This window comes from Oenanthe melanoleuca, chromosome Z (genome assembly GCF_029582105.1).
Source record: "Oenanthe melanoleuca isolate GR-GAL-2019-014 chromosome Z, OMel1.0, whole genome shotgun sequence".
Taxonomy (NCBI): Eukaryota; Metazoa; Chordata; class Aves; order Passeriformes; family Muscicapidae; genus Oenanthe; species Oenanthe melanoleuca.
The window spans coordinates 37,228,187-37,242,472 of NC_079362.1; the positions used below are offsets into that span (position 1 = coordinate 37,228,187).

Consider the following 14,286-nt stretch of genomic DNA (forward strand, 5'->3'; position numbering starts at 1 on the left):
CTTTGGTTGTTATCTTCTGAGATCATCACAGTTACCTTTGGAATAAAATAATAATATAATCCAAAATATATTAATAACTATATAACTAATATAATAATATAAACTAGATTCATTGTCTGTGGATCCATATTATAAAAACCATATTTATATTAATTTCAGATAAAGAGTTAGCTAATCTTCGTGAGTTGTTAAAGATTATGCAGAATTACAGTAACATGATTATGAAACATGTTCATATTTTCAATTTTCAGTAATATTTCTGAGGTCCACGTGATTACCTATTAATAAACAAACATAGTAGATTCATACTATATGTTAGGATTTTATAAAAAGAATTGTTTTGATAATTTTTAAAGGGAGAATGTTGTGCCTAGTTGTGTCAATACAAGAGCTCCCTCTGATGGTGACAAGTTACTTCAAGTAAAATTTTTTACTGTGTTGGAATGAATGAAAGGAAATAAGGTAGATGGAAGAATTCAAAGCACCTGTTTTGGCTACTAGCTTACAACAATTTTTTTTTTCAATTTTATTTATTAGTCCCCATAGCATGTCATCTGGATAATTAAGTACGTTTTCATTTCAGCTGTATTGAACATTAAAGGAAAGAAGAGAGACAGAAAACACATTTTATTAAGCACATTTCCAAACGAGCACAGCAAGCTGTTGATAAATCTCTTCTTACTAACATTAGCTGTTCAAGGACTCTAGATTCATAACGTTTTACTCACCCCTGCAATGCTATATCCAGCTGCTATTACTATAACAAGAAAAAAACCCACAACCTTTTTCCATTAGCTTAATTTTAGATGTTGAAATCTCCCTCTTCTGTACTAATATGAAAGCATATTGCTTCAATTATTTCTCAAAAAGAACAAAATCCGTAACAAAAAAATAGAAAAAAAAAAAAAGAACCCTCCATAAATAAGTCCCAAACAAAACAGAAAGGCAGAAGGAATATCCCAAGTCCATTTACAAATATCATATGTCACCTTTGATAAATTAACTGGCAAGTGTGGTCTCCCCCTCTCTTCATCTCTTAAGTCTGGAGCTATTCTCTTATGTAAAGTTATGGTAATACTCCACTGATATAGTGAAAGAAAAAAAAAGAACCATGACAGTGGATCAAGCACTCACCAAATGTAAAGAAATAAAAGAGATAGAATGAAAGAAATTTGATACAATTTACTCCAGTATCCCATCTCTAAGTGACAGTGATGGAAAGCTGTAAGTACAGTTGTCCAGGAGTGGAGATTTAGGTGTTACAAGCAATGAACATTTACTGGAACAACAATTTATGACATTTTCTGCCAAGCTTTTTTTCTGTCTATCTGGTCTACGTTAATCAGGTTGTCGTTAATATGTGCTGTCCTTTTTTTTACAAAAGACATTATGAACACAGCTGTATGAGTATGTGTAATTGCTGTGTGTTTTGATCAATTTAAGGTAACACTAGTATATTTCAACTGTATCTTTAAACAATTCAGAGACAAGATCTAGTGAAAAATACAGTGAATAACTTACAGCACTTCTTACTACAATGCCACTGATAATATTTTATGCTAAACTTATCAGCCAGCTTTTTATTATACATCTTCTATAACCAATGGAGTCTTAAAAATCTGTTAATTTAACTTCTATGATCATTTTGTTTTAGCCATAATTGCAATGTGGACATCTAGGAAAGGAGGCAATTGTCTGATACAGTGTTCTCTGGTCAGAGTGAAGGACTTACACATTTTTTTCACTTTAACTGAACAGTTCATACCAGTTGACTTTTGGGAGCAACTTCAATAGACTAGCAATAACTCACCACAGTGGTAATAGGATAAGAAGGATGTGTCTGGGTGTTTGGATTCTTGCTCAGAAAAGATGTCAATTGATGTGTACTTGTACTGTGTACTAAGTTATCTGGAATAGGCACTTATTTTTTTACTGAGACGTGAATCATTTAAACTGCTATATGAACTTGAATGTAAGTTAGAAGTGTTGGGAGAAAATGGGAGATTTGTGTTAATCCTACTGCATTATTTTTATGTAGTTCATACAAACAATTCCAAGTTACTTCATTCTGATTTTTTCAACTACTTTTTCTGGTGTTGGTACTAGAATTCATAAACCATGTGATGAAGTTAGACCCATCTTGAGGTACACTAGTACCACAACTTCTCTTCCAACAAAATTGTTCAGGTTTGGTCCTGTTCCAGTACTTGTCATTAAACATTGAATGGGATTTGCAGTTAAGTATGCTTATAATTATGTATATATGTATATTTAAGTCATATTTGTAATAAATATATTTATTGCATTGGGTACACAACATATGTAAAAGTTTTGTTCATACTATTTAGTACTGTGGTTTTTAGTGTATATGTAATATATTATCCAGTAAAAGTTATATTTGTAAATAAGTATCATGTGATCTGAAGTATGGGTCCTACACAGTTTAATTTCTGGAGAAGTTTTGATTGGTGAGGAAGTTTTGGACAGGATGCCTGTATTATCCCTGGTCAACACCCAAGTGTGCTCTACACATACAGGATGGACAGAGAAACCAAGGACCTTTTTTTCACCTTGTCTTGATGCAAGCTTACCTTCAGTTATTCTGAGCTTGACAATGCCCTTCTATGGACAGGACTTGGCTTTACCAGTGCAGTACAGAGTGCATCTGTGATTCCTGACACCATAATGAACTGAATAGATCTGTCTTCAAAGTAGGGTTAAAGTAGCTTGAGATAAAGAAATTGGCAGGTTAGAAGTTGAGTAGGACAGTTAAACCAAGTTTGAGAGCAGTTCAGGCTCTCAATTTAGGCTTCAGTACAACCCAGAATGTTTTTACTTCATAGAACAAACTATGCTGTGGAGAGTTATCTACTTAGATATCTATGCTGCTGGGTGGCACTGTTACCGTTTACAGCTAAATGACAATATAGTATTTCAGTGTTTCAAAAACTGAATTCTTTGAGGCAGATGGTATGTTTTCAAGCTATTACAAAGCAGTATATATAGTATCTGTAAATGCATCAACTAAGATTCAACAAGCAGTTGTACTGGGTTAAGTGTATAACCCCATCAATATTTATGCAAACAGTGTTTATTAGATGCAATTATTAGGTGCATTATTCCTATTAACTGAGGGCCACATTACATGTTTTTAACCATTAGATGTCTGTGTAGGTTGTGAGGAATCTGCATAATCTAAAGTAATGCCATGTTCCCTATACATGATTTGGCATAAGAATGAAGTGGTCTGAACAGCCTGAAAAACAGGGGTAGGAAGAAAGAAGCTCATTATATTGTTGTATATCTATGTTTTAAAGATTGCTGGATTGGATCATGAAACACTGGTTGTGTTCTGCTGTAATGACAGGAGTGTCTGTCATGGAAAATATTCTCCTCTAAAAAGCTCACAGATGGCTTTCAAAGGTTTTGGGACACCTTTTGTACTGTAGCCTAGAGAAAAAGCAGTCTGATTTTGTCCTCTCTTTTTTTGAAGAGGACATAGGCTGAAAAAAAAATCCAAAATTCGTATTTTAACCTTTAGACTGCTTAAAACAAGCAATAAAGTTCCATTTAATATTAAACACGATTGATACACTCTAAAATGTGGTTTTCCCAAATAAAAGCCTTGTAAAATTATAGCAAAAAAATACTGGTTTCTAAGCTGGCCGTTCTGAACAGTGTTAAAGGAGTATTTGAAGTATTTTGAGGTTATTGTTGAAGCCAAAACCCAGATTTTCAATTAAAACCACACAGTTTAAATATACCCTACAGTAAAAAAGAAACCAACAACAACAAAAAGCAAGCCATATACCGTCTGTTTTCAAAACTTAAATTAATTTTCATGAGGTGGCTGCTCTCCAAAAACAATTTTGCAAAAATTTAAATCTTAATGGAGCACTTCATTTTCTCACAGTACTTGAACTTCTGGGGCCTGGTTCTGGTTCAGTCAACAAACTAATTGGCACTTTCATGGGCAGTTATATTAGTTACAGACTACAAATAGGATTTGAAGGGACAAGAGGCCTGGAAGAGTCTCACCCTACAAATAGCAGATCTTCTCTGATCTTTGTTATAATATATTTCCACCTTTATGTGCTTTGTTAGTGGAATTATAAAGCATGAAGATTAAAGTGGGCATTCAAAGTCACTAACTCTCATTTCCTATTGCTAGCCTAGTGAATTGAAGCCAATTCACTGACTGTTCTGGTTTTTGTTTTGGTTGGTTGGTTAGTTGGTTGGTTGGTTGGTTTGGGGTATTTTTATTTAATTTCTTTTTTTTTTCCCATTGAAAGTTAAGAGTTTAGAATTTATTGAAATTTTACTAGTACAGGAGAGAGAAGGTGCAAATATTTGTGTATAGAAAGATAAATAATGAATTCAGTGTTTCTAAAACTTTTGGAAAGAGAAGCTGCATACCTAAAGATGTTAGTTGCTATGTACTTCTCCAGTTGCAACATCTGCAGCTTATAGCTATGGCAACAGCACTGCTCATACAGCCAGAAATGTGCAATCTTCTAAATACTGCTCATTAAATATTTCAGGATTCAAAATGTCTGAACAAATTCTTTGTGCTTCACATACCATAAACAGGTAATGACAAAAAAGCACAACACAATCTACAGAAATCAGAATATTTTCTCCAGTTTTTAAAAAGCTAAAGTTTATTATTACAACTCTTTCTTCTAACTTTCTTCTTTAGCTTTCTTGTTCTTTCTGTTTTCTTCATGTAAGAAAAAGGGAAAATAGTTTTATCAGTTAAATACTGCAAAAAAGCCTACTTTTTTTCTTTCACCTTGGTAAAAAACTGAAATTAAGATTCTTCTTTTTTAACAAGACACTGAAAAACATTCCTTTTAAAATAATTTGGATTCTTTAGTTAGAAACAAGTGTTTTATTACCATGATCTGTCAGTATAAATCCATGTTAAATGCAGCATACTATGCATTTGAAAACAGAACTGCAATGAAATCCATCTAGCCTTTCAGTGAAGATGTGGTTCACAGATGTGGTTCAGTTGAAGCAGTGCTCCTGTAGAAAAGGGCAGTTTTCCTCCAAAGGTCCAGTGATGATGTGGAAAGGTCCAGTTTTCCTCTGGAATCCAGTGGAAAAAGGCTGCTTTGATATTCCAAATCTCAGTTTTTATCTAGGTAGGAAAGGCTTGGCTCCTCCCCCTGGCTGGAGCACCTCCCAATGGGTAGACATAATTTTATCAGTCATGCAGTGGGGATCAATGCCGTTAACAGATGATATCTTCCTGGAGGAAGGAAGGGTTGTGGAAAAGATAAAGATGATTGCCCCACCTGGTTTTAACAGATGGCTCATTAGCAGATAATATCTCCCACAGAGGTAAGGACCACTGCCCCACCTGGTTTCAACAGATGGTGATAGAATACATACTTTTGGTCACATCCTGTATTGCAACCTAAGACAATAGAGCCATGCACTGAAATATGAGAATATTCTACATGTTTTTTGACAGCCATCTTTGGGTTTGCAGGGTTTATTCACTGAAATTTTGAAAGTTGTTAAATACTTTGCGGAGTGGGCCATCAGTTCTAAATACACAGATGATTTATCACCTTGTCCAAAAGAATAGTCAAAATTGATTTATGTTCCTATGGAATTCTCTGACAACTACATTTCATTCCTGTGCTTGACTGTTTGCCAGATGAAAGGGAAATAAAATATATAAAATGAAAAGACCAGTGTTACTTCCATATATTTCTGTATTCAATGTGGATGTGGCTGATTTCTTTTTCATTTTCTTCTAGGCCTTTTCTGGAAACACAAATGCAGACAGTGTTGTGTACTATAAGCTTCAGCATTCTATTAAAGCAAGATATCTCCGTTTTGTGCCTTTGGATTGGAATCCAAATGGCAGGATTGGAATGCGCATTGAAGTGTATGGATGCACATATAGTAAGTTTATTTTTGAGTCAGCTAAATTAAATGAATCCTCATCAATGTATTTTGCTACCTAAATAGCATCTGAAAGTAGATTTCTAAGACTAGATTTAATCTCACATAAAACTGATTTAATAAGTTTATGTGCATACTTGACTATTTCTACATAAACTATCAATATGTGATGCTTATTTGCTAGTCTTTCCTGTATAGGAATGTATGGTGTGGACATAATCCAGCAACTGATCTAATGCAAACTCTTTCTTTTTTTTTTTTTTTTTTTTTTTTTTTTTTTTTTTTTTTTTTTTTACCATCCTAAAAATTGTGTCTTAACATGGTATGCTTTCTATCCATCTGAAGGCCAAAATACAGGAAATGTTTACAGTTTTAAATGTATATGGTCTTGATCTTGAGCCAGTAAGATGACAGCTAGATAGATCCACAAATAAAAAACTGAAGGACACTTTGAAGTTTTTTATATTTAAGGGGTACTTTTGGAATAGCCTTTGTGCCATTAATAACTGGCATAAGCCTTTGAAAGTAGATTGCATAATTGAGGTGGTTTTATTGATCAGCTGGACAGTGTAAATATTCCTGATGTCTTCCTGATACAGATTTTTATCTCTGGATTTTTTTAAAAAATTCCCCTCAGTAAGTTTTTTACTAGTTTTTCTTTCTCACATCTTTTTTCCATGATGGAAACAGAATTTATTTTAAGCAACCTCTTTAATTGTTTTTTTTTTTAATACTTTGATCTGTTGTTCTTTGTTTTGTGGGGTTTTTTGTGGGTTTTTTTTTTTTTTTTTTTTTTTTTCCAATTTCTTTATTTAAGTTACATTTTGGGTGGTTGATATCTTTTGGATGATCTCCCTGTATTTATTTCCTATTGCCATGCATTTGTATTTGACTTTAAGTATATATCAATAAACGACACCTCTGGGCTTTCTGCCTTAAATTTGACTTTGTAAAATTGGTACAAGGTAGTGAACTAAGGGAAAATTCAAACCTGGGTGCTGAAGATCAGGTCACTTCAGAAATGTGGTAAACTTCCCTATTCCAGAAAACAGACATCTCATGCCCGGAGAAGGGCCTGAAAGGCTCACACAACATTCCTCAATAATAGCTGCCTTGAGACTGGGAACGTGACTTACGATTCCTAGAACAATCTGAGAAAATGGCCTTGAAAACTGAGCAACTGAGAAATATGACCACAATTCAATGTACCCTCAGCTCTTTCTAGTTCCAGAACAACCAAAGTTTAATAATGGAGGCTGAACAAAGAAAGGGAGGGAGGGAGGGAGGGAGGGAGGGGGAAAGGAAGGTAAGGAAGGGAAGGAAGGAAGGAAGGAAGGAAGGAAGGAAGGAAGGAAGGAAGGAAGGAAGGAAGGAAGGAAGGAAGGAAGGAAGGAAGGAAGGAAGGAAGGAAGGAAAGAAGGAAGGAAGGAAGGAAGGAAGGAAGGAAGGAAGGAAGGAAGGAAGGAAGGAAGGAAGGAAGGAAGGAAGGAAGGAAGGAAGGAAGGCATTTTCTGCCTCCAGTTGTTCAACCAGCCTTCCTGTAAACTGATAAAGTATCTGCTTGTGCCATGACTACACTGCAAATATTCCATGCTGAACCTCAGCCCAAAATCTGTCTGAAGCCTCTGCCTGATAGTTCTTTCTATTTAGTGTGTACAAAAGAACAATGAATCTCTACTGACATTTTCTGTGTCTTGTTCCTGAAATGCCAGATTGTGACCATTAAGCCATGTAGAACACAGTTCAGGTTAAGCTATGCTGTGACACTAAAAAAAAAAAAAAAGGATATTAGAAATATGTTTAGCTTACAATTGCCTATTGTCATTACAGTACTCTCTTATTTCATCCTCTGAAAACTAGTAGTCTAAAAATAGCAAACAAAGAAACAAAAGGGTGATTTTTTTTTTTTTTTAAGTGGTGGGCAGAAATATAGGTTTAAATAATGTGATGGTTTTGCATTGAAGCCAACCCACGGAAGTAACTTTTCTGGGGGGAGCTGCTGAGAGCTTCCTCAGTGCCTGACAAGGACCAATCACTGATTATTTTTGGGAACTGAGAATCTGCTAAACCACTGAGAAAGCTGAACATGTCTCTGTGAATGCACATTTTAAAATGAACTCGGCCTGAGTACAGCAGCAGGCTGTCCCGGCCCCTCTGCACAGCCGGGCCAGGCAGGCTCTGATGCAGAGCCAGGCCCCATCCCGGGAATGCCGCCGGGCCCATCCCCTTCCCACGAATGCCACCGGGCCCATCCCAGCAGGGCCAGGCCCCATCCCGGGGAACGCCGCTGGGCCCATCCCGGCAGGGCTGGGCCCCTTCCCAAGAATGCCGCCGGGCCCATCCTGGCAGGGCTGGGCCCCTTCCCGGGAATGCCGCCGGGCCCATCCCAGGAATGCCGCCTGCCCATCCCGGCAGGGCCGGGCCCTGCTCTGCTCCAGCGCTGGCCCAGCCGGGTCCTGGCCCAGCTGGATCCCCCTCTCCCCAGCCGTGGCTCGGCTGGAATGCCGCTGCTGCTGCTGCCGCTGCTGCTGCTGCCGCTGCTGCGTTTCCAGAACCTGCCGGGCAGGGCCAGGGGAGCATCGACCCGCGGGCGCTGCCCTGTGCTCCAGCCTGGCTGCTGAGATCCGAGCCTCCCCCAGAGCAGCTCCCGAAGAGCTCACCACCTTAAACAACTCCAGCCACCTGACAGGGATCACAAAACCATCTGCAGGCCTTGGGCGAGATATTAACTCTTTCACTGAACAGATGAGATTTGCAGACCTTCCATCCTCTCTCGAGTGAGAGAAAAGGACAGAGTGCAGACATGTAGAGAAACACCAAGGTCCATGAAAGAGATGGTCCCAGATGGGAGGGATTCATGGAGATGCCTCACTCTTGGGTGGAAATCCTCTTGTAAGGCTATGGAGAAGTACATGAGACATGGGTACTACATGGGTACATCAGACTCTTTTCTCCTGTAACTCATAGAAGAGCATTCACATTGTAGGTATATGCAAAGGCATCCATGCCAAACAAGCAGATGTTGAAGTAGCTGTGATCCCTTGAGAAGTTTGAACAGAGAGAGGAGTTATGAAGGCCCTTTGGCCCAGGAAAGAGGACAAAGAACTCTGTTCCCAGAGATGACGATGATAGCAGAGATAGACGAAGAGAACCTTTGCTTCTGAGCTGCTCAAATCCTGAAAAATAGCACCCCATAAGTTTACGTGGCCCATGAACACAGCTGTGGGAAGACTGTCAAAATGGGAGGCACTTTGCAATAGCAGATTTCTGAGTGGCTGGTATTCATGAAAATTAAAAGCCATGAGAGACTTCTTGTGGAGAAGTCTCCATAGACTGAGGAGAGAAACTCGTCTCCCTAAGTGAGCTGAAGAAAGACTATTCTAGAGTCTATTCTGACTATTTGTTTATATTATAGTACCAGAATGTACTACACTACGATTTTCTAGACTATTCTGCTGTACGTTTTCAGTGTGAAAGAAAATAAAGTGTAGGGGGAAGAAGAAATGTTCTGAACGTTTTATTCTGATTCTTATTATTTTTTCTTTCCGTTTGTGTTAATAAAGTTTTCTTTATACCCTTCAAAGTTTGAGCCTGCTTTTCCTTTCCTCTTAACCCTGTCTCACAGCAGGAAATGAGTAAATAATTCTAAGGGTGCACTAATGATTTTGCCAGAACTAGACATAAATTGGTGCATTGGCCAGGAAACCTAAAATTGTTGAATCAAACCCACTACACAAAATTGATGTTTCCGTCTGGTTTTGGACTGAAACCGCCACAAATATGAAAATGACAAATGTATAAATTTATGGAGTATAGATAATTAGAAAATAAATATATAATTCACATTAGAAATTGTTAGATGTGTGTGGTATGATACCTAACAGCAAGCATTGCAGATACTGCTCAAACCCTTTTGTACTGTTCTCTATCACTTCTGATTGTATTGAGGCTTTTTCAGCATTTCCTTCCCAGCTGAAATGCTCTAAGTCAACATCACTGTAACGACAGTCAAAGAAAGGTCTGGGTGTGCTCTTCATAACTAGAAAAACTGGCCAGTTGGTTTGCATTGGTTTGCATAATTTTTTTTCTTTATAGAACATTAGCGTTTCAATTGATATAAAGATAAAAAATAATTTTCAAAGATATTTCAACTAAAACTATTGGTCTGGATCACTAAGATTCATGGTCCTGTGTACATGAGGCTTGCAGAATTTCCAGTTTTCAGGGGCATTTCATAATTTCCAGATATTTTTATAGTGCATTAAGGATTTAGATTTAGATCACACGAATTTAAGGAAGACACATTGCAAATTTTGGAAATAAAAGATGAGTGTTCGTAAAACAAGTTTGCCTGTTTTATTTTTCTTATTTACAACAGTAGAGAAAATCCATTTTGAGGAATTTTTTTGAAGTCCAGCTACAACTACAGGAATTCAGAAGGAGTTCGTAGATAAGAGAGAAAAATCTTATGGTACTTTGGATAGGACTCCACATTCTTTTTATCCTTATAACCCTGCAGGATTCCAAGCTGTCTTTCTCACAACTCTGTAACTATATTTCTAGGGGTAATGCATGGATGGTGAAGACAAGCCCTGTGTGAGAAGTGTTACAGGAATTTTGATTGCCATCTGCAACCCTTTCACAATCTTCACTAAGTCATGGGATGTGGGTGGGGGCAAAATTTAGTTTTGTTAATTTTCCAAATTCAAACAAAGCAGATTTTGCTTCTTAGGAACTAGTGCTGCAGATTAGTATGAGGGGTTTTGGAGAGCCACGTTGATGTTGTTTATGCTCTTGTCTCAATGACTAATAAGGATAGTATGTTCCCAATCCTACAGCTATCATTGCCTGCTAAGAATGTCTCTAGTTAGCTGTTTTGATAGATATATATAAATGTACAAGTGGTCTTATTGAAGTCTTTTTTGAAGCTAGTCAACATCATATTCATTATTTTAATTCAGCGTTAACACTTTTGCTATCCACATTAATTCAATGACAAATGGAAATAAAAGAGTTAATCTAGAATTCATATTTAGGTAGAACGTCATAGTTATTCATTGTACATTTGATAAATCAATTCTTAATAACAAGATATAAAGAAAATCAAGAAACTATATTTAAAACCACAACTGCTTTCACTTGACAAGAGCTTTTTGAAAATGGAATATAAATTACTAAGCTAAAGTACAAAAGTTAATTTGAATTCATTTCATTTCTCTGCTGACAATATGGAGAAATATTTTTAGTGAAATTATATAAAGTTAGTAAATAGATAATGGGTTTCCCTTGACTTGCAAGAAGTCAACCAGTCAGTTGAAAAACAACTTTATATTTTATTGAGTGTCCTTTACATCTTCATTCACTTCAAAAATGTATTTTTCAAGGGTAATTGCTTTTTTCTTCATTATATATGAACTGTGAATACTCTATGAGCTTTTTATAGTGTTATCAGTTCCTTTGTGTGTGTCTTGTTCAATCTGTACTGATTTTGACAGATATTTTTTCATACTATTGGGATAAAATCAGTTAGCCCTATTCCCTTCCCTTCCTGAAGGTCAACAGCAGCCTTGGCTCTTTTTGGGTTTTGATTTTGTTCATTGGAATGATTTGCAGATAAATTAATAGAGATTGTCAGCCTAAGAACACAAGTAAAAGCAGAAATGGTCATAGTACTTAATAGCTCCAAGGAAAAGAAGACCTACTTTTCAGCATATGAGAACATTATTAGATTTGAATAGAGGCCATATCTCTTTTCACATGGTTTTATTATCTAGTTATACCATCATCGTTAAAACACAACAGTCTTAATATATGAGGAAGAAATAAAGTACGATTTAGTGTGCACAAGTGGATTTAGAGATGTTAGTGATGGAACTTCATATCATATTGAAGTAACATGCAACTGTTTCTTTTAGACATAGCATTATACATTATCTTTCATTTCTTTACTTCTAGGGTCTGAGGTGATTGGCTTTGATGGGAAAAGTTGTCTAATTTACACATTAAATAAAAAACTCATTAATGCACTGAAAGATGTGATTTCTCTGAAGTTTAAGACAATGCAAAGTGATGGAATTCTCCTCCACAGAGAAGGACAAAATGGAGACCACTTCACCATGGAATTAACTAAAGGGAAGCTGTCCCTACTCATTAATTTAGGTAACAGCTATAGTCTCATAAAGTCTAATATAACTATTAGGCATTTTTTGACTAAACCTTCTCTTAAACTGTTAAGTGGATATTAATGTATAAAGTATGATAAACTAGCAGTATATTTTTGAATAATTATATTTTTGAATGAAATTAATAGTTTCTATTTTTCTTCTTTCAAGGTGATACTAAAACTCATCCTTCTAATGCCCAAATTAATATTACGCTGGGCAGCCTTTTGGATGATCAGCACTGGCATACTGTTCTCATTGAGCATTTTAACAATCAAGTAAACTTTACAGTGGATAAACATACTCATCATTTTCATGCAAAAGGAGAATTCAGTTATTTGGACCTTGATTATGAGGTGTGAAAATTACCTTTCCTTTATTACATTTATTACCTTTGTTATGCAAATGCACTGAAACAGGCAGAGGAAAGAGAACTTAAGGAAGTTGTTAGTCCTTAAGGCTTTGGGGATTTTCTGTTAAGAGAATGAAAGAGGTGTTCTTGGAGTACAAATCTTCCACTAGACTCTCAACTCAGTATTTTCAAAAGACCATCTTTTTCATCTCAGAATTCATTATTTTAATACCTTTGTTTCAGTTGAGCTGCAAACATGATAAACAGTATTTTAAACCTAATGAATGAAACCCACTCAATCCTATTATTTAATGAATATTAACATTATGACTATAAAACTTGATAACAATTGAAATACATCAGCATAAAAACATTTTAGAAATGTTTATATCAATACTTAAATCCCTGTTAGATCTGAAAATTATACTGTGAAAATATCTCACTTGCCCAAACAGTAGATTCATGAAAAGTAGTAGATGTAATATGCTGTGAAACCTTCCTGCCTGTGGTTAAAAATACTTCTATTTCACAGTTGTAATGTGATGACTAGCTGCTTTATGTTTGCCCTGTACTGTTTGTTGAAAAGGACAATGAGTGATAGAGCAGAATGTCTGGAACCCGCAGACATTTTTGTACTCATTCCAATTTTTAAGCATTTTAGGGTGAGATGTCATGCTGTTCTGCATCTGCATTATTTCATTTCAAAAATATCTGCTCAGAATTTCTGAATGGAAATCATAATATCAAAGTTTGGACGATCATACTAATTTAAAAAAAGAAAAGCAAGAGGGAAAATAGCTGGTTGACAAAGAGATATCTTTTACTAAATCAGTCAGTATTCCAAATCAAATTTTCCTCTCATGCAAATGCTATAGTTTGAAGTACATGTTGCTAACACAAGTAAAGAAAAAAAAAAAGAACATTCAAAAGAGAGCAAACTATTGTGTTTATAATTGCATTTCTAACTATAACATTTTCTTAATTTACTAACTTAATTAAATATTATATTTTTGGTCGATTTTTTTGGTAAAATTTTTTTAAACATTAAGCAAAATTTAAAAATTAAAGGGTTAATTGTTTAGACTGACCTTTTTTATAGTGTTGTCCAGAATAGCTTTGAAATATGTAGCTCAAATGTTCACTTATATTGGGATCCTATTTCTGATGGTGTCCAAGGGTTAAAACAGACTAGAGCAGAACTAAGGTCACCCTTGTGACAATGCTTTTCTAGTATAATTTACTGCTTTCTAGCAGCTTTTGCCTTAGGGCAGGGATGTATTTAGACAGAATGATTTTCTTTAATTTAGTAGCTCTCAATGGGGTTTTATTTTTTATTAAATCTTCCAATCTCTTTGTGAAACTAAGTAATTTTACAGCACCATACAAAGGAACTGCACAGCCTAAGCATTTTGAAAGGGAAAATGTACCTCCTTCAGTTAGTTTCGAGTTTTTCCTAGAATAATGTAATTTGATGCACTCTTGTTCTCTATTATGGTAGTTATGGTGTGCTGAGAGTGGAGAAGTTAGGCTCAAGTGTCTAAAGAAATTGTTGTTAATTTTCTTCTCCCTTTTTACACTGTTTTGCATAGTCTCCATGTACTTGGCCTTGTCGTTCTTCTCCTTGGTTTTGCAGCTGTAATGGATGCTGAAAACTGATCCAAGATGCTACTAAGTGACATCAACAGAAGGGAAAAAGGAGTGCCAAAATGTCAGAATAATTTGCTACATACATTTGACCTGATATAGCCTAATTTTTTGTTAGCCTATTCTTTGAATATGTAGATGTGATACAATGAAATACACAAGAAGTGGAAGATTCATTATAGGCCAGTCTTTTGATTTCTGCTCTTACAG

The 14,286-nt window shown here is 35.9% G+C and overlaps 1 protein-coding gene across 1 annotated transcript in view; it reads left to right on the plus strand.

The window, feature by feature from the left end:
• The window catches only part of CNTNAP4 (contactin associated protein family member 4), a 203,585-nt gene that overhangs the window by 121,746 nt on the left and 67,553 nt on the right, over nt 1–14,286 (plus strand). The window contains exons 4-6 of the mRNA XM_056513630.1: nt 5,772–5,919; nt 11,875–12,078; nt 12,252–12,436. Of these exons, the coding sequence (XP_056369605.1) occupies nt 5,772–5,919; nt 11,875–12,078; nt 12,252–12,436 (537 nt within the window). The remainder of the gene's footprint in view (nt 1–5,771; nt 5,920–11,874; nt 12,079–12,251; nt 12,437–14,286) is intronic.